The sequence below is a fragment of the Dermacentor albipictus genome, chromosome 1 (assembly GCF_038994185.2).
Source record: "Dermacentor albipictus isolate Rhodes 1998 colony chromosome 1, USDA_Dalb.pri_finalv2, whole genome shotgun sequence".
Lineage (NCBI taxonomy): Eukaryota > Metazoa > Arthropoda > Arachnida > Ixodida > Ixodidae > Dermacentor > Dermacentor albipictus.
Genome location: NC_091821.1, coordinates 442,652,018 through 442,677,383, shown reverse-complemented (window position 1 = coordinate 442,677,383; position 25,366 = coordinate 442,652,018). Strand labels below are relative to the sequence as shown.

General features: G+C 45.6%; 1 protein-coding gene and 1 long non-coding RNA gene across 16 annotated transcripts in view; one reads left to right on the top strand and one right to left on the bottom strand.

The window, feature by feature from the left end:
• Positions 1 to 25,366, top strand: part of LOC135903087 (uncharacterized) — an 80,334-nt gene that overhangs the window by 17,479 nt on the left and 37,489 nt on the right. The window lies entirely within an intron of this gene.
• Positions 1 to 25,366, bottom strand: part of LOC135903086 (uncharacterized) — a 164,141-nt gene that overhangs the window by 103,671 nt on the left and 35,104 nt on the right. For all 15 annotated transcript variants that reach the window (XM_065433455.1, XM_065433463.1, XM_065433460.1 and 12 more), the window contains 2 exons: positions 24,821 to 24,916; positions 21,089 to 21,184 (listed from right to left, as the gene is read on the bottom strand). In XM_065433455.1, the coding sequence (XP_065289527.1) occupies positions 21,089 to 21,184; positions 24,821 to 24,916 (192 nt within the window). The remainder of the gene's footprint in view (positions 1 to 21,088; positions 21,185 to 24,820; positions 24,917 to 25,366) is intronic.

Sequence of the window (25,366 nt, the reverse complement as noted above, 5' to 3'; positions counted from 1 at the left end):
AAAAGATAGTGTTTGTAAACCATGCTGTGCTTTCTGTTTGTCCAAGATTATTATTTTGGCAGTAAAAAACATTCTCCGTTTGAGAGTGCTTACAGAAATCTCTAGAAAGGTTCCTGCGTGGTGTTTTTATTTAGTGCCTACAGCGAAAGCAATTAGTAGCGCGCTGCTTTATCTCTCATACGACACAAGTGAGGCGTTTCTGACAGATGGCAACTCCACAAGTCTTTGCCCCGAATAGTCCCACTGACTGCGGAGCGGCATTGAATTGAAATCACCTGCGATTATGAGCTCCGCACCACAAAGCAGGCGCATGGCTCCACGTGGCAGAAAGTCTAGAGCGCTTCTGCCTAAGAAGACTGTGAGCATTGCGCAGCCTTTAGGAAGGAATTTTGACCAACGTAAGGCAACTGCAGATATTCCAACATTGTGCTCGATGGCAGCAAAGTTGCGTTTGACAAAACTGGCGGCTACTAGCTCGGAAGCTTTGATCGATGAGTTGGCGGAAGGCGGTGTATCCTGCCAATTTGGCCGGTGTACTGGTCTCATGTAGGACTAGAACATAGCGCGCACCGTCTGAGTGTCCCGCTTGTAGGAGGAAGATCCTGCAGTTCTATTGTGAAACATGAATAGAATCGCGGTTCCCCGTCCTAATGAGATGCGACAGCCGTGCCGGATGGCTATTTGGGCGGTGTAGACGAGTACCCGGACGGGAGTGGTGGCAGCAAGCTCTGCTGAAGGATGAAGCGAGAGAGCTGAGAAGAGGAGGCGGCGACTTGGACAGGCAGCCAGCGCGGGCATAGGGTAGTGTACCTGAAAGCTGCGTCACTTAGTAGATAAACACGAGGGGGTGAACATCGCAAACCAAGCAGGAACTTGCTCCTGAAGCTTGGTGAAGGATGTTTAAAAAAAGCTCTAGCTTATCTACCCGTGCAGCAAAATCAGACTTCTGCCATGGACCTCGGGGAAGAAGGGGCTCAATGCGACGGCCCGACTCCGGCTTAGGAGGAGTATCTGCGGCCATAGTGGCTGGCGCTTCCGCGCTAATTTAAGAGGGGACTGGCGAAAGCACTGGCTGCCGTAGATTTGGCCTATTGCATGAGCTAGCAGGCGCTGAGGAGCGTTGCAGCGGTCTAATATTGTTGTTAGCTGCGTGTAGCTCAGAGTGCAGCTGCCTAATCTGCTTTGCCATCTGCCTCAAATTATTCATCAGGGCAGATGGAGGTGGCGAGGTGGGAGGTGTTTGCCAGGCGAATTGCTTGCTCTTGGTTGTAGACGAAGACCTCCGGATAGGCCGTGACCTGTCCATCGGCGGTTTTAGACTCAACGAAGGGGAGCGAGAGCGGGAGGTCGAGCGGGAACGGGAAGGGGGCTGGTAGGAATCAGAAATGTTACTAGTCGTATTCAGAAAATTTTGGCACAAAACGAAGACAAGCAAAGCATAAAAAGACCCGCGATGGTCTTTGTATGCTTGTCTTGTTGTCTTCGTTTTGTGTGAGCGAAACTTCCCGCAGTGAAGACAAACCAACTAGCCCGCCTTGTAGTCCTAATGTTACCTACACTCGCGTCGTCACTAGCACTGGAACTGCCACTGCCCAAAAGGGGTGAGAAGGAGTCTGAACGGTCTCTACGCACACTGGAATCATGCCGTCCTGGAGAGAGCTGCGATGTTGGCTCTGTGGTGGGGGTGACGGGGACTAGTGGGTGCTGCAGGATGCAGAAGTTGCAACTGTGGCTGCCCATAGGGTGTTTTCACTGGCACTTGGGGGGAGGGGAGGGGTGCCGTCGACGGGCGCTCGTTGAGCGTCCCTGCATAGGCACCAGGTTGCATGGCGACGCTTCGGACCCACATCCTTGCGGTGGCCCACTTGTTGACTATTGCAACAGCCGTCCACCCTGTCGCGGAAGCGAAAGAGCTGCAGAGTGAAGGTCAAGTGCCTGCGCTTTCGGAAAAGGAGGGTGCTGGTGAGAGTCACGAAGAAGCGCCAGGTCTTTCCCAGCCGATGGGCGCCAACCACTTGGGTGCCGCGATTCCGAACTTGTACTTACCAGCGGATTTCGACAATGGTCTAATAATAATAGGCATGGAATAACATGCCTCTCATTAAATTGTGCGGACATGGCGCGTGCGCAGCCGTCTTCAAAGTGGTGTTGTGGATCCGGTGCTCGCGAATGTCCAGATACGCGAGGGCTTGTTACTTGCTCAGCGTGCTGAGGGTGCAAATGTTTTTTGCCGGATGGACTTGTATTTACTCTGCAAATACGTCATTCGAAGAGGGCAGCGGCGCAGCCCCAGTCAAAACTTTTACCAGGTGGGCTTGGCCTACTCGCTGAAGATTGAGCGCGTCCTAGGGTCTGTGCGCCGCATTGATATATTCGACTGGCAAGCGGGGAAATGGCCGGCGTATCAGAGTCGGTGGTGGTCGGGCCATGAGGATCGTTGACCTCCCTCGCGGTGCTGCGCCCTTGGTTTGGGACGCCGCCCGTCTTTCGGTCGCTGGGGCCAAGGGGGCTTGCTTGACGATTGTCAAGCAGGCCTACCCTAGGCTTATTCATTGACACCTGGGTAGGCATAACGAGGTGACGTAGCGTGTAAGATGAAAAACTACCGGGCAAAGGCGAAAAGTGACTTGCCAGACGACAATGGGGTGCCTTATTAGAGAGCTCTCAGTTTTCCGCTTCTCGTGATGATATGCCTAGGTAGATGTGAAGTACTGGGATGCTAGAAATTGACATACACTCCGAGCTGAAACAGAAGCGGCTGCCCGCTCCAGTGACTAGGGCAATACCATGTAGACTGGAAGAAGAATCCTTTCTGGTTATAATCAGCATCACAATGCCTCTGCTGGCGGGCAATGAATATGAACAAGGTCTTGAATTTCCGGTTAATTCGAAATGTCGGGTTTTTATGTCCGATAGGTTGTTGTCTGGCGGTGCCCAAAGGGAAAGGTGGCACACACATGCACGAACACTTTGGACGTGAAGCAGGACACTTTGTACGTAATCAGCTACGTCGGAAACCTGAAGGGGTGAAAGATGTCGGTCAACTTGTCTCCGACTGAGAAGGCCATTAACCTCCGGAGGAGAAATATCTCGACCCATTTCGGGAAGGGATCTGGGACAGAGATGAGAAAAAGGTAGCCTTGCCAGCTTCTAGGGAGAAGTTACATAAAGTTGGCGTCCCTCTCTTAGGTAGCTGGCTGTCGATTAGCTGTACAAGCTACGGGGTTTTGCCCGCACGAAGCTTCATGCAATGACACACACAGTACGAGCGGGTGTAGTGAATAGTGCCACGCTTCATGCCTAATCATATAGCGCCGCGGCACAGGTTTTGAAAAGTCATAAGGTAACTGGCATGCTTGGCCGACCGCGAGTCGTAAAAATAGCTCAAGGTGCCTCTTCTTACGCTGCGGGATATCCTTCAACGATCCCTGAGGAGCATCCTCAGATGAAATATAGCGCAGAAAGACTTCACCAGTGTCAAGCAGATGCTATCCAACTTGGCCACAACAATACGAGCTGGCCTGCCCACGGCGCCAAATACAATACCAGCTGTCCACGTGCGCCCGACGGCATCGTGAATACTCTTCTCGTGGGAGATCGTCTTTTTGAGTCCATCGACGATTTGCCCACAAAATGGAGCGCTCTACTGTGCTTGAAATTGCTTTTGCCTGCAGAAGATGATACCAGCGGAAGTAATAGGGTCCACCAGGTACGCGTCCTCTCTCGTCGCTGGCGATCCGGAGATCTCTTCGCCATCGGGGATTGTGCAGTTCGATCCATTCGATACAGAGGCTGCGTTCTCGCTTGAGTGCGAATTAGCGTCGTTTGAGTCATGGGAGACAAAGTATCAGTTTCTACTCAGTGCATGAGGTTTGCACCTTTGGATTCTTTGTAGACAGGTGCTCCGGTCTATTCTGAGTGCGTGGAGTTTCTCCTTTTCTAGCCATTTGCCAGTGACGTTCAGATCCCTGCTGAATTTGTGGGGTTCGCTCATTTCGAGGCATTGAACACAGAGAGTCCGGTCTCTACTTGATGCGAATGCTCTCAGGAGAAGGGTAAAAAGGGCCTGGCACCGAACCGTAGGTGAACGACAACATATCAGCCACCCCGTTCAAACTCTGTTTCCGGTTACACACAACGAAGATGTAAAGCTATAGTATCACCACCTAGCGCGCGAGGTGGTCTGAGTGCTCGCTCAAATGCTTAAGCCAGATTGTATGTGTGCACAAGAAACGGCACTCCTTCACCAAATCAAACTTACGGAGAGCAAAAAGAAGTCGGCTGGTCCGATAAATTCGCACCCGACACCAATGGGCCAGGAAATCGTAAAGAGAAGCGCTAGATTGCAGCTCCAAAAGACGCATGAGATCTTGCACACCGGCGAACGGAGTGACAGCGGAAAGGTTTGGCTTACGTGCATCGAAAGTGTTATTCAGCTGCGCACGAGCAAAGCGGTAGGCGGAAGTGGGGTGACATTTTCGGCTGAGCGACGTGGCTTGCGCCCGGCATCATTTGCTAGCTGTGCTCACGACAAGTAGAGGCCAGCGACTGCTTTAACACGAACAGTGAGGCAGTGGCGCTCTGTTGTGGCGCCCCGAACATCGAACTTTGCTTGATGTTCTAACATGAAGGCTCCACCGCGACACATTCGTTGGAGAAAGCCACTCGGCACAAATATAAGCCAGCGAACGTATCGGTGCCAGCAACTCACCGCAGTGGCTTCGATGCGGTACCTTGAGCACTTCGCACAATGTACGTACATACAGCGCCCGGAAAAAGTAGGGAAGTGAGCGTATTCGTGCGGGCATCTAAGCAGGCTGGCTCCGATGCGGCATGCTGGCCTGTCTGCGCTTGGGACAAAAAGGGGCTAATGAGCGCGGAGAGCACTTCAGAGGGGCAGGCTGGTTAGTAAACTGCACTTGGGACAAAAAGGGGCCAGCGAGCGACGAACAGCCCATCGGAGGGGCTAGTGGGCACCGGCCCCAGGCATGCTTAAAGAAACTGAGAAAACCTGTAACTGGCGTGGCTTAGACAAAGGTACACGCCTGAGTGGTCGACATCACCAAAGTGTACTTCAACAAAGGCGAAGCTTCCACTGGTCAAAAGCCGAGGATTGCCAAGACGCACGTATCTCATGCTTTCTGTGCCGTCCGCGCCGATTGACAAGTCTGTAACCAGGGGGTCTATAGAACGGAGATGGGCCTTGAAGGAGGCCTGCGCTGATGCCATGCCGAAACTGAGTAGGGTGGCAGTTATGTGGTGATGGGTTTGCGCGACATTCACCCTGCGAGGGATGGCCTGGAAAGAGCATGACACCCTCCCCCCACTCCGCAACGCACAAAGACATTACGGCAGGGTTTGTTGGCTCTCCGACAAGGCTCAGGGACAGACCAAGAATCAGATCGTTAACAACCACGGATTTATTAACCCGGGATGCCACAAAGTGCGATAGTCAAGGCGCTTGCGGCCAAATGCTCTCCGTAAAACCGATTGAGAACGCGCGCCGGCTTGGCTAGGGCTAACGCAGCAATGGACCACCGAGCGCGAGAATGACAACTCGCGGGAGCAAAGTCCAACGTAACCAACTCTTGTGGGCCTATAAGCATCTGTCGCTGGTGATGTTCCGTACCTCAGAGTTAGTTAAATGCGGTTTATTTGCACAAAAGCGCCTAAGACTATGCTGCGCTAAACGCAAGGTGTCCTAAATTCCAATTTAAGAGGAAAAAGGCTGTGCTGATCTGTATTTTGTGTAAACAGCCAGTGTCATCCAGAAATTTACGCACGTCAGGTGACGGCACTATCGGGTAATCACCTGGTGTTAAAAGAGGGTGTAAAGTTACGTGTAATTGATATGAGTTGTGCGAAAGGTTTGGTCTGTGTACTTCTATATATGCACATGTCAGTAATATATGCATAACTGTTAGTTGTTTTTCGCATTTCTCGCATGTTGGTGCATCTCCTTTACTAAGTAAATAATTTTGTGACGTGTGTGTGCTCAATGCGTAATCACCATAAAACTAGTTCAAAGAACCCCTTTTGGTGGTTACTTCACTTCCACTCACCAAGTATGGGATTAGTATGATATAACTTGTCTGCGCAATGGTCCGATTCGTGTGGCCACTTTGATGTTAAGGCCTTGCTAATCGCAGGGATACTATCTCTATATGGAAGTGTGTTTGTTATGGCTTTGTACGCCGCTATCGATGCACATCTATTAGCTGCTTTGTTACCCGGTATCCCAACATGACTTGGGACCCAGGAGAAATGAATTGATCTCTCGTATTTGTTAAGCGCCGCCATGTTTAATATATCCCCTATCAGGGGTTCACACTCACATTCCAGATGCAAAGCATTTAGTGCGCTAAAGGAATCAGTGTATATGACTGTATTTTTGTGTTTGTCGGTGATAATATTTTTACTACAACCCTTACGGCATAACCTTGAGCCGTGAGAACAGAGGCATGTTTGGATAATCAGACCTGCTATTGCTCTGTTTCGTGCGGCTAGGAGCCGCTTGCCCCTCTAAGAAGGTTGTAAGGTGCTGAGAACCCCGCACCTATTTAATAGGCTAGAGTCTAGTTCGTTATCAGAATTAACCAGAAAAATTGCTCCACCATCTAAGATCGGCCGAATACTAATCGAATACTAATCGAATCCAGCCATCAGTTCAAAATTTTACGTTATTTTGATATTTATCCTGAAGAGCACACAATTCTTGTGTGTTCGTGCGGTGTGTCTCTTTTCTTTAAATGAATTAGTGTCAAGTCACATATATGTGTGAGATCGTACCATGGGGCAACTGTTCATGATGAATGTCATTATCCCGACAATATTCCTCATACTGCTGGACAAGCGGCCTAATCATGTTCAGCTTATCTTATAGTGTAAGCATGAGTTACATTCTGTGACGATCTTGTAGCGTATGTGTTGCTGTGACGACTGAATTCTGAGTACGTAGGAGAAAGTGAGTAACGCTCTGCGCTGCTGTAAGGTAGGTTTATTGCACTCAACGTATAAAGTTAGGACAGGTGACGTTCTGTAGGCACATGCCAGTTGCAGTCTGAGGTTATCTACTGGATCAAGTCGCGAATGTACGACTGTCTACAGGCTGAGGCAAAAACCATGCAGCAGTAGTCTGGAAAACTAGGCACAAGAGACCGGTAAATACGTACAAGACATGTTTGGTCCGAACCCCAGTGCTTATGAGCTAAAACTTTGAGGGTATTCAACGCTTCATTTACTTTAATATTTAGTATATTTACTTGCGCTAATAAGTTTAGTTTTTCGTCAAAGGTTACTCTTAAAAATGTTAATCTTCATTGACGGGCAATATGGCGTCATTCAATGTTCGCACTCGATTGCTATGTAGCCCTCGTTGCTGAGAGAACAAAACAGTAACTGATTTTTTTTTTTGTGCAGAGAAACGGAAACCATTTTTCTTAGTCCATTGTGTAAGTTTATTTATTGTAATTTGAAGCTTGCTTTCACAGGTTGACAAATTTGAGGCTTGACACGCCACTTAGAGATCGTCTACGTACACAGAGTGCATAAGAGACGACGGTATAATCTTAGTAACTGACTTTATTTTTACTATTAACAGTGTCCTATGAGAACACAACCTTGTGGAAAGCCATTTTCCTTTGTCAATGTAGGAGACTGTCTTGAGCCTAGACGTACCTCAAATGCTCTATTAGACATCTAATCAGCTAGGCATTTCAACATTTTACCATGGACCCTGAGGTCAGCCAGGTCAATTAAAATTCCATATCTCCACGGGGTCTCATAGGCTTTTTCTAAATCAGAGAAAACTGCAATACCGTGTTGCCTGTGTAAAAATGCACATCAAATTGCTTGTTCTAGACAGACAAGATGGTCAGTAGTTGAACAACCCTTTTTATGTACACACTGGTGGGGGTCTGTACGGTTTTTTCATTCTAAAATACTTCGCGTGAGAGTATTACATTATTAATCTTTCGTATCATTTTTCCAAACAGCTTGTGAGGGCAGTGGGTCTGTAGCTACTTGCCGAGGCTGAGGATTTACCCGCTTTTAGAAATGGAACTACTATGGCCTTTCTCCACACTTCCGGCATTAAACCAGGTTCCCAAATCAGGTTAAAAATTTTGGGAAAGCGTCTACAGATGCTTGAGATAGATATGTCATATGGCGTAGTGAATACGGTCGTGACCTGCTGCTGTTTATTTTTCCTGCAGAAAGGACCTTGTTTATTTCCTGTTGTGTGAGGGGGATATTGTCCAGTTTATTTCACGCGCCCGAAATTGGCAGCTTCTGTTTTTCAGCAGACTGTATCCTTAAAAAAATTCTTTGAATAATTCACTGAACTGGAGATATCGCAAAAGTGTTCGCCAAGTATGTATGCCTGTTCTTGTAGTGTTGTTTAAGTGCCTGGACTCGTAAGTAAAGCTATGGTGTAAGATGAGTAACCTCGCTGAAACTTTGCCACGTGCTCCCACGTTCGTTTGGATGTGACCTAACTGTTTATTGACGATATGTATTTCTTCTGCGGTGATTTTTCCGCCTGCCTTCAGATAAATCGTGCTTTGGCTTTGGCCTGTTTAAAGCATAAGAGGTTGGTATACGTTGGTTGTCTTCGCAAGATGCTTCAGGCCCTATTTTGATGCAGTTCTTGCTTCTGTGCACTCAGGTGTCCACCAGGGATAGATTTTCCGATCAATAGGCTAGGTGTTTAAGGTATTGCTTTTCTGCCGCTGAAATTAAAACCACAGTGAACTTTTCGTTAATTTAATTCACACTGAGTTCACTTGAAAATCCCTTGAGTTTTGCAGGTTTCCTGGAAAGCGGCCAGTCAGAAATATGTTTCTTCCAGGGACGCGGTTTAAAATTTATATTAGGTAATGATGATGCGAGTCATATGATAGCAGGTAAACTATCGCTGCCATATGAGGGGTTCACGACTTCACATTTAGAATCAATAAAAACAGATGGTGAGCAAAAGGCTAAATCCAGGCAACGAAAATTCCGGGAAGTAGGCGAGAAATAGGGTTGCGCATCTGAGATTAAAAGACAAATGCATATTAAAAACAAAGAGAGTTCCAGGCACTCTCTTTGAGGGAGCAGTTGCTTGTCCCATATGTCCCTCTCTTTTTGAGAGTAGATCAACCCTCTTTGAGAGAGAGTATGTGAAGTGCTCCTGACAGAGTTTTGTTACTCCACCGCAAGGGAGTGTGCTAGTACCCTTCCGCGGAGTGCTAATACTCCCCCCGCAGGGGTAATAGTACTCTGCCAGACCGAATACTTCTACTCCCCCAAACAGAGTGCTTGTACTCCTTCAGAACAGAGCGCTAGTACTCTTCCCAATACCCTCTTAGCCAAGTCCTGGCTGGAATCCACGCATGCAGGCAGGAAATCGGATCAAATTACGGCCGCTGATATACCGTTCCCTAGGCGGCTCCCCAGAGGCAGCGGCCCAATTCCAAGCGGCCTTCAGAATTGGCGTGAGCAAAGTTGTGCAGGATTTTAAAGTCATTTTTCCTGGCTATTTGACCATGAGGCATGACTGCTCTGAACGAGGCATATGCGTATGCGTCCCGAACGCCACTGCGGAGAAAAAAAGGGAATTAACACTTATTCCGCAATTATTTTGGCAAATTTCACAATCACAATTAACAAGGGAATCGACATACTTATGAAAAATCACAATACTCTATACCTCACGCGATTCGAACCCGCGTACACTCGCATCTATACAATTCAAAACACACATCCTAACCATTACACCACAGCGCCACCACGCCCAGGCGTGTCATTTTAGAGGTTATATGTATACCAAATGTATTTCGGGAATCGGCTGCGGTGGGTAGAGTTTCTCTGCAGTGTGCTGTGCTGTTGAGTACTGGAATACGGTTGCGTTTGCATCATTTCCATTCCTTGCTACGACTAAGGAAGGAAGACAACATAGACGACAACGTGAGGAATATTCACGACTTGTCGTCACCGCAGGAAAATAACAAATGTGCCGTTCAGCTTACGATCGAGTGCTTCTCCAGTCCATTCATTATATGTTCTCCGAAAATACGCGCATACAAAGTATCGCGCTGACCATCCACGCATGGGAATTTAATTCGCGCGTATACTGGTGAGCATTGCTGTTTATTTTTTCGGCCAGTTCCATTCGCATATGGTCAACTGCGACGCCAGTACCAGACATGTCGACGTGCCTCACGCTGCCGTGTAGGCGCTCTTTTCGAGTGCATTAGTTTAGAGTTTTGTTCAGTCCGCTGTAAGCTGTTGTCGTGCATTAGCAGCGGATCGTTAGCGTTTTGAAGCGCATGCATTTCATCATTGGGAAACTGCTTACGCCGATAGCCACGTCACATGCATTGGCACGCATGTTTAATTTACTAATGTGTCCACTTGTTACGCGTGCACTGCTCGTTTCCTGTGGCAGTACTCGTTCTAACAGCTTCGAAGATCATCTGCACGAATGCGTGTGTTCACTATATATGCACAGGAGGAGGAGGAGGAGAAACATCTATTAAAAAAAGAAAAGAAAGGACAAGCAGGTGTCTTTTTGCTTGTGCGGGAGGCGCCCTTGGTCCAGGGATATGTGCACAGGATGGACTTTCTGGCTAGATGGTTGACCATTTTAGAAGAAGGAACAGCGCAACACAAGGATGACGGAAAAACATGGACCACACCAAGAAGCGCTGGTGCGGTTGATTCTTTTTTTCGTCCTTGTGTTTGCGCTGTTCCTTCTTCCACGGTACATGGACACCACAGGTACGCGAACGTTTAGGAGCATGGCGGGTTAACTTTGTTTCCCCCGTTTCCTCTCAGTGTCAATGGCACAGTGCGTTGCCCCGCATCGTGCACGCTTACCCCCATATTCAGAAATGCATCATAATTTGAAGCCCATGATTGACTTGATCTAAATGACGCAAGTCGTGAATGCACCAAAAGAAACGCACTGAGCGTCTTGGGGTGCGTTCGCACCAGGCGTCGTTTATATCAAGTCAAGCATGAGCGTTGTATTAAGATGCATTTCTGAATACGGGGTTAGTCATCTGTTTCTCACAGAAAATGTCGAAGAAACGCCCAACAAAACCAGGCACATTTGCAAACTTAACTAGGCAATACAGAGCCCCGTAGTAAAAAAAGAGTGGTAATAAAAGCTTTCAGTATTTTTCATTACTCCAAAATGGTTGCGATCTCGTGGCTTCAATGTGCAGAGATAGTGCAGCGTTAGCTAAAAAGCATGAATTTTCGAACTCCAAGCCGAAATAAACTTGTAAAATTATTCAGGTGCTAGAATCCAGGGTTTGTTGCGATCCTTCAAAACCCTTTATTTCTATAATGCCATATTCAAGTGACTGAACACCCTTGATTTTTTTAAAATTACTGGAAAGTCCTTAAATTTGTGCACTTGGCTAAACTTAGCAGACGTTGCCAAGTGTTTTTTTTTTCCATCTGTGACAGTCTCTCGTATGTCACAGAGAACTGTCTGTGGAGGTAATAGAAGGAAAGCGACATCCTTAAAGTTGAAATTACGAAGGAGCTGCAGATACCAGTTTTAGTCACATGAAACCGGCGACAATTGTACTTGGAGGAGCAGAAGCAGGAAGCTCAACAGTTGAGGCATCCGAAGAGAAGCCGTGAAGAGTAAATCGAGAGCTACAGACACAAAAAAAAAAGAAATTAGAAATGACTATTGCTCATATGATGGTGAAAAGCTGAGGAAACAGATGACATCAGATACACTGTCAAACCAAACAGTATTAAAAAAATGGCTGTTGCTTAGCTATGGTTAAGCCCAGGATGCGAAGCATAGTAGCCTTCATTTTAGTTGTTGAACCACTGTTTAGCCTGGCGAACTGCTGTTGCTTGGCTATATTTGGTTCGGCTAGACGAAGAAACAACTCATGCGTTACTCTGCTTCGCCTTCAAGAGTGGAAGGCGGCAGCGTTCCCGTCGACCCGCCAAGGGGTGTAAGACAATGGGCTACGGCGCAGCGACTACGCGCCCCGCATTGGACGCGGTGAGCGTCGAGCGACGCAGCGTTCGGCGCGGCAACGAAATGTGCGCCTGAGCAAGCGACGCACGCCTGAGCCTTAGAAACAGCTCGTTTCTAAGGCAACACTGCATTCACTAGAGGCGCTTTTGCACCGCTTTGAAGCATCGTACTTGTGGTTCAATGGTAGCGTCTCCGTCTCACACTCCGGAGACCCTGGTTCGAATCCCACCCAGGCCATCTTGCAAGAGTTGAGCCAAAGCCACCTAGAAAATCAGTCTCTCTAGCACGCCGCAATCTTCGCTTCTCATTCCAACGAGCAGCTCTGTCTCCAGGAGGCATCTCACCTCGTGAGCAGAGGCAAGCGCAGCTGCTTATATACCGCCGCGACGCCGCGAGCGACGGCGCTAGTTGGAGCCCCGTTTCTCCTCTGTCGTGACGTCACGGTGTCACGTGGTATTGAAGGCGACACCACTGCGCCTGAGGAGCTGGGTTGAGCTCTCGTAATATGCTTTGCATTAAACTACATATGATGAAGGTCCAAGCAGGTAATTGTGCTATTGCAGAAAAACTTGGAGCGCTTTCTTGAAATTCCTCCTTTTGTGTGCGTTTAGTGATGGGCGGTGAAAGGCAAATTAGCACTCTTTGAAATGTTTGAAATCAGTGAAATGCGATTAGTTTTTTGTTTGTTTGTTTGCATTAAAGCTAACGATGTTGTTGAACAAGTTATTGCCTGTTCAAGCTACTAAACACATCGCACGAGGTCCTTGATGTTACTATGTCGGGGCCTGAAAAGTCCTTGAAAACCGTTGAATCTTTTTCTTCAATATTGCTATGGGCCCAGTAGAACAACTGTCATGGAGTAAAAACCTTGGCTGAACAGGGACTTATACGCAGAGCACAGGAAGACTAGAAATGCAGTAGTAGTCATGGACGGTCCTGAAATGTGTGCCATATCTGCTCGTCTGCCTTTGTTTCTGCGCTGACTGTCGCATTTTTAATAGAAGTGCACTTTCTGTTCTACTTCAATACACGCAACATTACCAACTCCAGTGTGGGGCAGTTCTTCAGCCAATGCAGAACTCTTTCTGTATATCCAAGTCAGCTCTGTCATTTGCCCAGCATTGTATACAACATGTGTCAAACTGGTTTAGGAGAATATGAGCAGTATAATCTTAAATTAGCTGCTTATTTGCATGCTCAAGTTCAGGTCCTCAGTTTAGTTGCATGACAAATTGCCATACCTCAATTGATACAAGAATCAATTTTATTACAGTTTAACAAAATACAAACAGTAATAATCATCACAACAATATAATGACATTCATTTGTTTTGGTGCGTATACAGCTCATGTCTTGGCACTGTATATATTCAACTATACATCACAAGTACTGTGTCCTGACCACTATTTTTCACAGGTGTAGAACCATCACAGGAATTCAACAAATATCACAAGGATTAGTGGCATATATATTGCAACTGTCTTCTAAAAGCTTAATAAAAGCATGTGAGCGCACAGAAAGCTTGCACTGGGCCTACATGGAAATACCACTGCTTCAGTACTAATTCACATGTGTAAAACCAACCAAGCAGTTCTTTAATGAATATCACAGTGCTTAGTTGAATACATTTTGTAACTGGCTTACATAAGCTTTATACAAACACACGAACATACACAAAGATAGCGGTTTACCAATATAGAAGTGCGGCCATCTGAGCACTAATATTTGCAAGAGTAAGCTCAACAGAACAGTTCATTATAGTGACGCACATTTTGTAACTGCCTTATATAAGCTTAGTGCAAGCACTAGAATGCGAGAAGAAATAATGACAAGCTTGCTCTATGCATACACAAACCGATCAACACAACTGGTAAACACCGCTTTGAAGACACAGGTGACTGCGGCAAAGCGCAGTGTTGTGCGAGTTGAAAGTGCCATCCATAAAAGTATTGAGCAATGCTTAAACCACATGCAATAAAGTGATATGAGACTGCGTCTAATGTACCTATTTTAATTCAACTTTCTTGAATATAGGGCTCTCTTGCACATAAGGCATCCGATCAAAGTTACCTGATTTTACACCTGCTACATGGATACAATGCACTCAGATATAAGTAACTGGTAATAATATATACAAAGGACATTTAGAAACTTGATAGTGTGATGAAGATGTATGACTAGAAAAGTTCTGTCCCCCTCGTACTTGGTAAAAACGTGTATGTACGACACGTGTTAGTTTTTTCTCACTTTTGCATTAATGAATATCCGGGAACTTCAAACCCACACAAAAAACACACTGCTGGTAATAGTGTTATGAATAACTTTTTATGAAAGCTTTTTACGGACAAGTTGCGGTCTCGTTTATGGAGGTTGGGCTCTATCATGCAAAATATCATACAAAGTGGTCCCATGGGAACATGACATTATGTCATAATGTTGCTTTCAGTTGACTCTCTTGCCCTAAAGGTCGCTGCTCGCTGTCATCAGTGATGCAGCAGCAGTGTCTGTGTAATTTTCATCACACTTTTGTCCTATGCCATCTGCACTACATCTAATTCTTCAGTTCTTTTCTAAAAAGTTGCATTTAAATCGGAATTTTACACACCTTTGTAGGAAGCTGTCTTTAACTAAATGAAGGATACACCTCAAATTTTAATAAAAATGCTTATGTACATTGTTCAATGTTTCAACACCATAAAAAATGACTGAGAATGTCACAAATGTTTCATTCATCACCATCATAGCATTTGCAAAATTGTCAGGAGCTTGCTGTTTGCCAAGCAGTGAGGAAATTTTGCTTCCTTGAGCACGACACTCTGAAGTAGTCCCAGAGTTTGTCCAAATGCAGAGGGATATGTCAGATCTTTTATATAATACACCATGAGGCACAACAGAAGAGCCTTTGCCAAGGATGAATCCTGGAGCTCAATAATCCCATATGGTCTCCCACAAGAGAGTGCTTTTGTAGACAATCACCAGAAAACACTTGGACCAGGGAACTGCTGCAGCATGTTTGTCAGAAAAGCCTTCCTGAAATCGATATCAAATGAACATGGAGCATACTCTACACACATGAAACTTGTCATTTTATTATAGTCTGAGCCACAATTTTATTTACTGTACATTTGTTTGAGAAAACAGCCATAAGAACTTCATTGTCATGTTCCGTATGTCCTGGTAAGCCATGCATTTTAGTGCAATATAGGTAAAGGGTGTTTCAAGAAATGTATTCCAATGTGATTGGAGATATATACTAGCCTTTGCAAAACTACTTCAGCAATGGCTGGAGGCACGGCAGAATAAGTTGGCGTTGCAACTAGAACAGTAAGTAGCCACACGGACATCTTTCTATCCAAAACAGACTCAAGTGAACATTCTTTAATTATAGGAGCCAATCATATAGGCAGCAAATCTATATTCATCTTAAGATTATCAAGAAAATGATGTTGGTATTTTTCTATGGTGTGATGACGTTTGGCTAATTTCACATGCAAAACCTAAACTAAGGAATACTGACTGTGCCAATTTGCAATGCCAAGCGCAACATCACTGCTACACTCGCCTTCTAAGGCAAGGAGTAGTATTGTTATCGTCAAGTGCTGACCTTCCTTGTTTTGTTGCTGTGTCTGTTGCACTTGCCAAAATAGCTTGCACATCATCATCCAGAAATGGAAGGAAAACCATTCGCACAAGGCATTACCAAAGAGTGCATCAACACTTTTTGGTAATCACTCACTGTGACATCACTGTGACACTTCAGTTCCTGTTTACTATGTAAAATTAGCCAGATTGTATCTCTCCATAAAAATCAGCCGCATCAGCTTCTACAAACCCTAAAACTGGCATGATGTTTGTATTGAATGGCATCCAATGATGCACTCTTGGTTCATTGTGCCTGTGCTTTGAATAAATTGTCATAGTTTACTTTGATGTTCGGTGTACTACCCCACCCAGGCACATTTTCAGATACCTGTGGCTGTTATGAAAATGCTTTGCCAATAATGCATAAGTACCTCATCTTCTGCATACTACAAGATCTCCCAACATATCTTCTGAAGCAAGCTTGCATGTTATGGTTGCCACCTGCCCGATTTTCGACCAGTGTGGCCGGTTGCCACATAAAGCCGGCCGTCAATGAGTGGTTTTTCGGCCAACACAAACCTTCTTTGTGTATGTGCGGCCACCAGTCTGGTAGAGTCAGACACAAAGAAGAGCTTTTTATGGGCTAAGCATGTTAGCACGACTTCCTGGCGATAGCATGTCATATACGGAGAATTTGCACCTAAGTAAGAATTCACTTACCATGGAGGATTTGTTATATCCAAGGAATGACGAACGACTGTCATGTTCTCGCGGCGACGCGAGATGGCTGACACACGATCTCCCTTGGATGGCCTTCGTTGCTGCTCGCTGGACGGATCACCTTTTACCGGTGCTGTGCTGTTCCGCGACCTTGAGCGCGCCCGCGCGGTGAAGCAACTCCGAGCGCAAAAGTAGGGCGCTCGCTACGCGTTCCTTTTAACTGTGGCGGCCTGTTCTCTTAGAAGCAAAACAATGTGTTCGTTGCTCAGTGTGCATGAATGATACATTGCCATGTTCCGGGCCAGCCACCTACAGTTCAAGCAGAAGATTAAGCTACGTTTTGTTCTCTATTGCGGCACGAGTATAACGGGCATTCTACTCTCTCAATCTCTCTCTGAGGGGGAGAGTGAAAAGCACATTTAACTCTCTCCTTGGTGACGGAGTTAACAATGCATTTCACTCCACTCGACGTTTTGCGAGAATAAAACAACGCTTTGAAGAGTAAATTGGCCATTTCACTCCTGTGATACCCTTCCTCGTTTTTAGAGTGTGCTACTAGATAAAAGAACATCTTGAACAAGCTGCGCTCCTTGGTCAGTTTTATCGCTGTCCGAAAGAGTAGATTGAGCATTAAAGTCTGCCACTAAAATAAAAGGCTCCGGCAAATGGTCAGTTATCTTTTCCAGGTCTCGATTAGGGAAATGGGTATGGCGAGGAAATCAAAATGAACAGATGGTGACAGTCTTAAAACATAAAATGACAGCAACATAAAGTGACAGCTACAGCCTCGCACAGAGTATTTAATAGACCGTCCCGTGTGGGATTGCAGCCATGGAGAACAATAGCGACACCTTGTGATAGACGGTTGGCATGTTCGTGGTCCTTTCGTATGACAGTAAAATCTTTACGAATATATGTATATTCGGGACATAAGTTCATTTCTGAAGGCAGAATGCAACTGGAGAAAACTTATTTATGATGTTTTCGATGTCACCTAGATTGTGAATTACACCTCTGCAGTTCCAATGAATGATCAAAGTCATTTTAATGGTATTGCATATATTTACTTATGCATGTGATCTTACAATTTACATGTATTGAAAATTTTATTGCTCTCGTCAAGGCCAGGTAACCGTTCAGGTTACCCGCCGTGGCTGCTCAGTGGCTATGGTGTTGGGCTGCTGAGCACGAGGTCGCAGGATCAAATCCCGGCCACGGCGGCCGCATTTCGATGGGCGCGAAATGCGAAAACATCCGTGTACTGAGATTTAGGTGCACGTTAAAGAACCCCAGGTGGTTGAAATTTTCGGAGTCCTCCACTACGGCGCGCCTCATCGTCAGAAAGTGGTTTTGGCACGTAAAACCCCAATTAAAGTTGTTTTAACCCTTCAGGTTACCTGTCCCTTTCTCAGCGCAGTTACAAGACGTTCGTCGTTCTTGGCGCGCTCCAAGGAGCGCGGATCTTCTGGCGTCAATAACGTCGGGGTTTTCAGGTCAACCCCATCGCCTTGTCCGAGCCGCCGGGTGATTGCTAGCCATGCGCCGAGTCATACATCTAGGGCCATGGAGTTCGGTTCAAATTTGGACCCTGCGGCACTGTGGTCTGGCAGTGCCGCAGCTGGAGACGGAGATCTCGTACGGTTGTGTGGCCTTCACTGTGACGAACATGGCATTTTGTAAATTTGTTTTCGTTTGGTTTAAGAAAGAAGTGGAAAGTTACTTGGGTGCGACCTTTTTCAGAGTCATAGCTTAAGTCGGGGGAACGCTTGTGCCATGACAACGTTCCACAATTCGGCGGCGGTGGTAGCCACCCACCACGGAGCCCAACAAGGGGACGCTGCAGGATTCAATAAACCTGCAGACGCTAGCTATTCACCGCCAGTATAACCTAATGTATATACCCAAGACTAAATATATAGCACACGGTTAACCCTCTCAGCCCGGATATACTGAAGTAAGTAGTAGTGAAAAGAAGACAGGAAAGTTGAAAAGGCGAGAGCGACAGACGAAGATTTGAGACGAGGACCGAAAAAGGCGACTGCCGATTTCCCCCAGGCGGGTCAGTCTGGGTCAGGTGTGCTGCCTCCGCCAGGGACAGCACACCTGACCCAGACTTACTGGTCTGGGTCTTACAGGTACAAATACGCTGCATCGGCTCAATCCCCAGGATCCCCTTTTCCCTAGACACGGCTCAGCAGCTTGTGGCCCACGAGGGAGCGTTCGACCCTAATGTGCTCTGGTACGTGGTGTAACATTACACCAAACTCCTGTTGTCGCAGACGCACCCATGGGGGGGGGAGGCGGGGAGGTTCCGTACTTCAGATTTCTAGACATAATAATTCCACATCTTCAGCAATGTGCAACACGTGCATGCTCCCACATATATAATCGCTGAAAAGTGTTTTGCGAACGACGAATACTGGATAAAAAACTCACGATGAAACACTACATGACTAATTCTACATATTGGTCGGATGGTTTAACGACAGCCCAATTTCTGGTGTAACGACTTGTTCGGTTACGAACCTCTCGTCTGCGCATTCGAAGCTTTAGCATTGACTATTAATGAGGCCCCGAAACTTTTCGATTTTTATTAAATTACCTTATCCTCTTTAGTCGCAAAATTTTAGTATTTACTCCCTGAATCTAAGATTCCCTGAGAATATGAGAAAGATTCCCGTTATGATTTTGTTGCATTGATATGGTTGAAAATTCCCCGAAAAAGCGAAAATTTCCGGCGCTGTACCTCAAGGTGCGTCAGGCGATAAAGTGCTAAACGGAAGAGAGCTCGGGTGTTGTGGGCACCTGAGCGCCGGAACTCGGGAGTACAATCAGGGTTCGTCACAGTGGCGTACACTGGCGTGGTGGCCTGACCATGGGAGGGAGAAGTACAGTTTTCGCGGGAAATTTGCCCCGGCGCCCTAGCCACGTCCGCCATGTGCCCACTTTGGCGACAGTTCCCGGAGATCGAGCTAGGCACAGCACGCGAGCAGAGCGAGGAGGCGCATTAAGGCTCCTCAATGCTGACATTTTCTAAAACAAGAGAAGACAGGAATGCTCAGAGGTTATTTCGAGGACTCTACAAAGAGTAGATTAGAGAAGTCACATCGGCTGCGTTGGCGGTGTGACGTATGACGCGTGTTTATGGGTGGCTATCGATTGCGTTGTTCCCTTTCGCTGTTTGTGATTTTTTTTCGCTCCTGGCATTCGTATGCGCATCGTAAGTTTCAGCTGTGTTGCGTGAGCCTGAATACAGTTGTACGCGTGGTCGTAAGTTGGCAGCCATCCTGTTTACTTCCGTGTCACCATCCCGTACTGACGTGTTTATAATGAATGTACCAGACGACTCAATATTTGTTAGTGTGGGCATAGTCAATATAGATTCCAACTTGAATATACAAGCATACAATACTTTCATCTTGAAAATAATTTCACAAACAAATAACAAATATTCCTTAGGGACTGAGGGGTAAAAACGATAAAAAAGCAGTAGCTTTACGCTGCACCTCTTTGAGGTCCCGCATCAATGGCATGAACCACGTTCACCACACTGTAAAGTGCTGATTAGAAGCTCACTCCACACAAGCCCTGCATCTTTGCGCATCGGAGCGCTACTGACCGTGGTAAAAAAAAATGATTGGCGTCAGCTGCGGTATACGGGGCGTTTCACGTCACTTGAACGAAGGTATAAAAGAAAGTGGTTAAGCGTAACTGAATGAGACTAACTACATATGGGTTACCGTCACGTGGCGCTCGCTACAGTATTCTTTATATTGCGGTTAATTAATTACCTAGGATTAGTTATGCAGTTTTCAATATTTACTTTAAGGCCAAGTACGTTTAGTTACCCTGTAGAGAGCATTCGAAAGTGATCGATCAAAGTTTATATGCCAAAGTACACGGTGCGTGGCAATTTTTTCTGGTGTTTAAGGAAACCTCGCCAAATATGTAATGAGGCCACGTGACTACGCTAATGCGATGCCGTATTGCAGAGCACGTATATATACGTCCATAGATACACACATACACGCTATTCCATTCTCTCTCATTCCCTGTCTACAGCTAGCAAGTGTCCGGCTTGCTACGTTTCATAAGCATACCATTTTTGCTACTTTGACACTCCTTATGATGACATAATAATAAAATGCCAGATGGTGTATCTACACAGATTATTATAAAACGTTATGACAGGCTGAAAGCAATGCCATGCCACGGTAAAAGAGCGGAAATGCTAGAAAGTTCTTCTGTAGTCAATCACACATGTAAAATACGAGTATGACCGTTCTTCATTTACTGAAAAGTGTTCGGTGAGAAAAAACCAGCAGATTTTCCTTAAAACCAGGGCAATTCTTTTGACAGTGTAGCTGTACTGCTGCATAAAACTGCCAATAACACTACAAACAACTGATGTTAACATATTTATTTCAGGCTATTCTGCTGGCCCATTTTCACATTTATTCAGAGGCAAGAGGCTAAGGTATACAGTGCACGATTCTCAAAGAAACTGCTTAGTGAATATCGCCTGAGCGGGCCAGAGAGACCTGGTTTGTTGCGTGATATGCGCAGGATGTAATAAAATGATAACCAGCGTAATGTATGAGAGAAGTAAGTGAAATATACTTGTCCAGTTGCATGCTCTGTTCTTATGTCCGAATTATGTCGCAACTAGCCCAACAGTGAACTCTGCTAAAGCGAAATATATGCCTGTGACACAACTGATCCAATGCGCGTGACATTCTGTTAGCCTGACATCGGCACTGTGTCCGCTGAAAAATAACAATTTTTGGCGCTCACTTGCTCTTGGGGTCCTTCGCGGTGTGTGGTGCGCACGCTTTGGCCTGGAACCACTGGGTGGCTTTGGTGGCATTCGTTTCGGCGTAGGGCGAGGCGCTGCAGAAGGGTGGTCGCACTTTAGATGACTATGTTCAAACCAGTGCTGACTATACAAACAAGCCAACATTCCCTTACATCAATTAAATACGCGGAGTAAGAAGTGTCTTCGACTATCTGATTGTTATTCGCTGTGTAGTGCACTTCGAATCCTTTGCCACTCCTTCTCTGATTTCTTTGAACGGTTACCTAATTCACTGTAGTGGTAAACTTGACAGATCCGTTAAATTTCTTATCTCAGTTTGGTTACATAAAAGACAGCCTTCGCGAAGAACAAGAATCGCTCTTGATAGTGGCTTCAACTTATTTCTGTTAATCGACATCTGCCCGAAAATCAGTCCTGAAACTTCAGCTTGTCAAACAATATCGTCTCAACTCTGCACATCACAATGGGTCTTTTGAAAAGGAATAAATGTTTTTGACGGTGTTGAAACGGTAACTCGTGCACCATACAAGGAATACGACGGCACTGAACAAGCTTAAATGTTTGGAAACACTTGTAAGATATTTTATTTCCATACTGAAATTGGTGTCAAATGCCGATCTGGTGTCAAAAACATTTCCCGACCATGCGACACACCTAATCATTTGATGTCGTCGTAAAGTAATAAGGCACAACATGATGATGTTTCTAAAAGCAGAATAAACAGCCATGCTCAGTGTTTCTTGCAATGGCTCTACGAAGGGTAGGTTAAAGTGGTCACATCAGTTTCATTTACGGGTAACGTATGACGAGTGATCATTGGTGGCTACCGATCTTGTTGTCCGCTACCACTTTTGTGTTTCGTACGCTCCTCATGCCCGCGCGTAGCTGACAACAATTGTGGGCAGGGCTGAGTTAGCATCCCTTTGCTGTACTAGCTTGTCTTCTTTTGCGTTATTCTGCTCAGAAAAAATATAACTGAAGCCTTCCCTTTTCTTAATGTGGTCGCATTCAGTGTAGGTTCAAACTCGGAACTATGCGGATGAAAATATTTTTGCTTTCAAATTTATTGTACAATTTAATTTTAAAAATATGATCGTTAGTGGTAGAGCAGTGAGTGCGAGAGAAATGCGGTCTGAAAACGCGGCACCACATTGAGGTCTGAGATCCATGATTTAAACCGCGTAGTCACATTGAAAAGCGGTATTGAGAAACCCTCGAGCCTTGGTGGGATTCGAAACCACTCGGAGATAAGCGCGAAACGGCCATGTCTCCAAGTTGGATTCCAATTGACATAGTGAAGGGCCGGAGTCGAACCCACTATCTTTGGCGTTAATTAGGGCGAAGGGGATTAAGGCAAACATAACTAGGATACAGTTAATTAAAGCCCTCGAGGCCATGACCTTTGGTGAGAGTCGGACCCGCCTGGAGAAATGGCCGAACCGACGATATCTCCAAGTTGGATTTCAATAGACATCGTGAAGGTAGAGAGTCGAGCATACGACCGTAAGTGGGAGTCACACACTCAATCTTTGGTGGGAGCCAAACCCACGACCTTTGCAGTTAAATTTAGGCGAAGTTGATTAAGGGGCTCGAACTGACGACCCAACATCGAAATATGGGCGAAGCAGCCATATCTCCAAGTTAGATTCCAATTGACATCATGAAGGTGGAGAGTCAAACCCACTACCTTTGGTGTTAATCAAACGAAGTGAAATAATGCATACCTAATTAGGATACAGTAAATTAAGGCACTTGAACCTTGGCATTTGGTAGGAGTGAAACCCACGCGCATTGGAGTTAATTAGGCCGAAGTTTGTTATGGAGCAGTATTTGAGGTAGACTTATTTAGGACCCTTGAACCCACGGCCTCTGGCGGGGGAAAACAAGTAATAGGAAGTAACAACGCATTTGAATGAAAATTCCAAACAATGTAATGAATGTCCCGTGAGCAGGCTTTAGCCTTCATCCTCTTTAGCGTATGCTAGGGTGAGTGTACCCCAGAAGTACCCCAGAAAGTGTATGAGAAAACAGCTCCGCGGTAGCTCGATGGTTTAGAGCAATGCACGCGTAATCCGAAGAGGTGGGCTGATATGCCCCCGGCGGCCAGTTATTTCTTCGTCCGCTTTGATTTCGAGTAACTTATGATTTCCTTAAGTGAATTAGTAAGTAGAAGTTATTACAAGGTATATATATACATATATATAACTTGTAATAACTTCTACTTACTAATTCACTTAAGGATAATATATAAAATAATAATAAGATATATTGACACGTGCACTTTTTTATCCTTCTCGGGTGACCTCTTTTTACTTGCTAACAAGGGTTCAACGTTATCGCACAGCTCAAGACGAGCCTACGTGTATCGGACGTCTCGTGAGTGTTATCGATGGTTGTATATCCGTTTGTTGTAATCAAACCTTGTGTAATCTGACGTATGCGTGACGCGAATTATGACGCAGTTTCTGCAAGGCACGCAGGCATTACCGATTATTCTGAAACCTTCGATGACTCATGTATGAAAGCCGACGTGCTGACACCCCAGCTCAGATTTGCGACGAACAGCGAATGTGTTCGCCGCTATGGATGTGCTAAGGTGGTGTTGACGGCCACTTATATATATACGACTCCCAAGGTGAGTTCTTGTAGTAAAAAGAAATAACCATGAAAGTGGGTGGGAAAGCGGCGCGGTAGTAGCACAATTGGTACAGTATCACACGCGAAAATCGTTCCCTAACTGACGCAACTTGCTTTTTCATCCACTTTTATTTCCAGTAATATATCATTTCTCTAATATAATTAGAAAGTACACGTAATTTTCCATATGCAGTGCTTGCCGTCATTGTTTGTTGCCTTCTATGGTTTGTTCCACCCCTCCTCTTTCCACCGCAGCGTCTTCGGCGCAGTTTAATGTGGAATAAACGTGGTTTCATTCATTCACTCATCTAACTTTAGCCAGTTTAGAAAATGCCAATGCCGCGTATCTGGACCAAACAAAGGTAATGTTGTTTGCCGTCGTCTGGAGATACTCTAATTACTTTTTCATTCCGCCTAATTAGATAATTTCTCTTAATTATTATTCAACTTCTCAAATATTATAATTAGGTTCAAAGTGCCAAGGAGAAAATTGTAGAGTGACAAGAAGAACTCCCTATACAGCTTTCTGTTGTTCAATACGTGCTTCGGAGTATTTCGAAAAAAGAAAAAGGGACAGGCTGCTCAGTGAAAGAAAAGCCCATGTCACGGTGGAACAGTGGTAATGCTAGCAAATCCTTCTGCAACAACTGCACAGGGGCCACTCAATTTCTAGCGTAGTAAATTGAAATGATGTGTCAAACTGAAAAGAGCACTGTAGAAATCTGAGGCTAATTCAGTTGGCTCACCTGTGTCGCACATGCTTCTGAAATAAACCGTTCCATGAATTTCCCCGGAGCCGGGTGCGAAACCTCTAGACTGTAGCGTGATAATAGCAGTATGCAGCTAAAATCATAAACAACGCATAGAACGGCACAAGAAAGTGGGAGAAGTTTGTGCTCTTCTCTGCACTGTCTGTTAGCTGTCAGTGTGAAAATGTCCTAACTAGCCGCCCAAGCGTGAACTGTTCTGAAGCAGAATATACGTGAATGAAACAACTTATCCGACGCGCGTTACATCTTGTTGGCCTGACATCGGCAACAGCTCCGCTGAAAATAACAATTCTTCGCGCTCACTCGGGCTTGGGGTCCTTGACGGCGTGCGGGGTACATGCCTTGGTCTGGACCCACTGGGTGGCTTTGGTGGCGTTCGTTTCGGCGTTGGGCGACGGCCTGCATAAGTGCGGTCACTCTATAAATAGTAAAGTTGAAACCCGAGCAGACTATGCAACAAGACAAGATTAACTTCAAATAAATACACGGAGAAAGAAGCCCCTCTCTCTAAAAAGATATTCATTTCTTGTGTAAAATAATTCAAATTTCTTTCTACTCGTACACACAATTCTCTGAGCTGCCTCTAATTTCACGCTTGTGTCTGTTATCTCAATTCGCTTACATAGAAAGCAACCTTCGGGATGAAGACAATGGCGTTTTTATAATTCCTTAACTGTAGTTCTACGAAACAGCGTATAGCCGAAAACTGGTTCGCAGAGTTCAGCTTGTCAGAAAATATTATATAAATAGAACATATTGCAAAGTTATTTGACCAAGGATACATACTTTTGACATCATAAAATAGAACACGTGCAATTCGCACGTAAAAGGGTGGTTCTGGTAAATTGT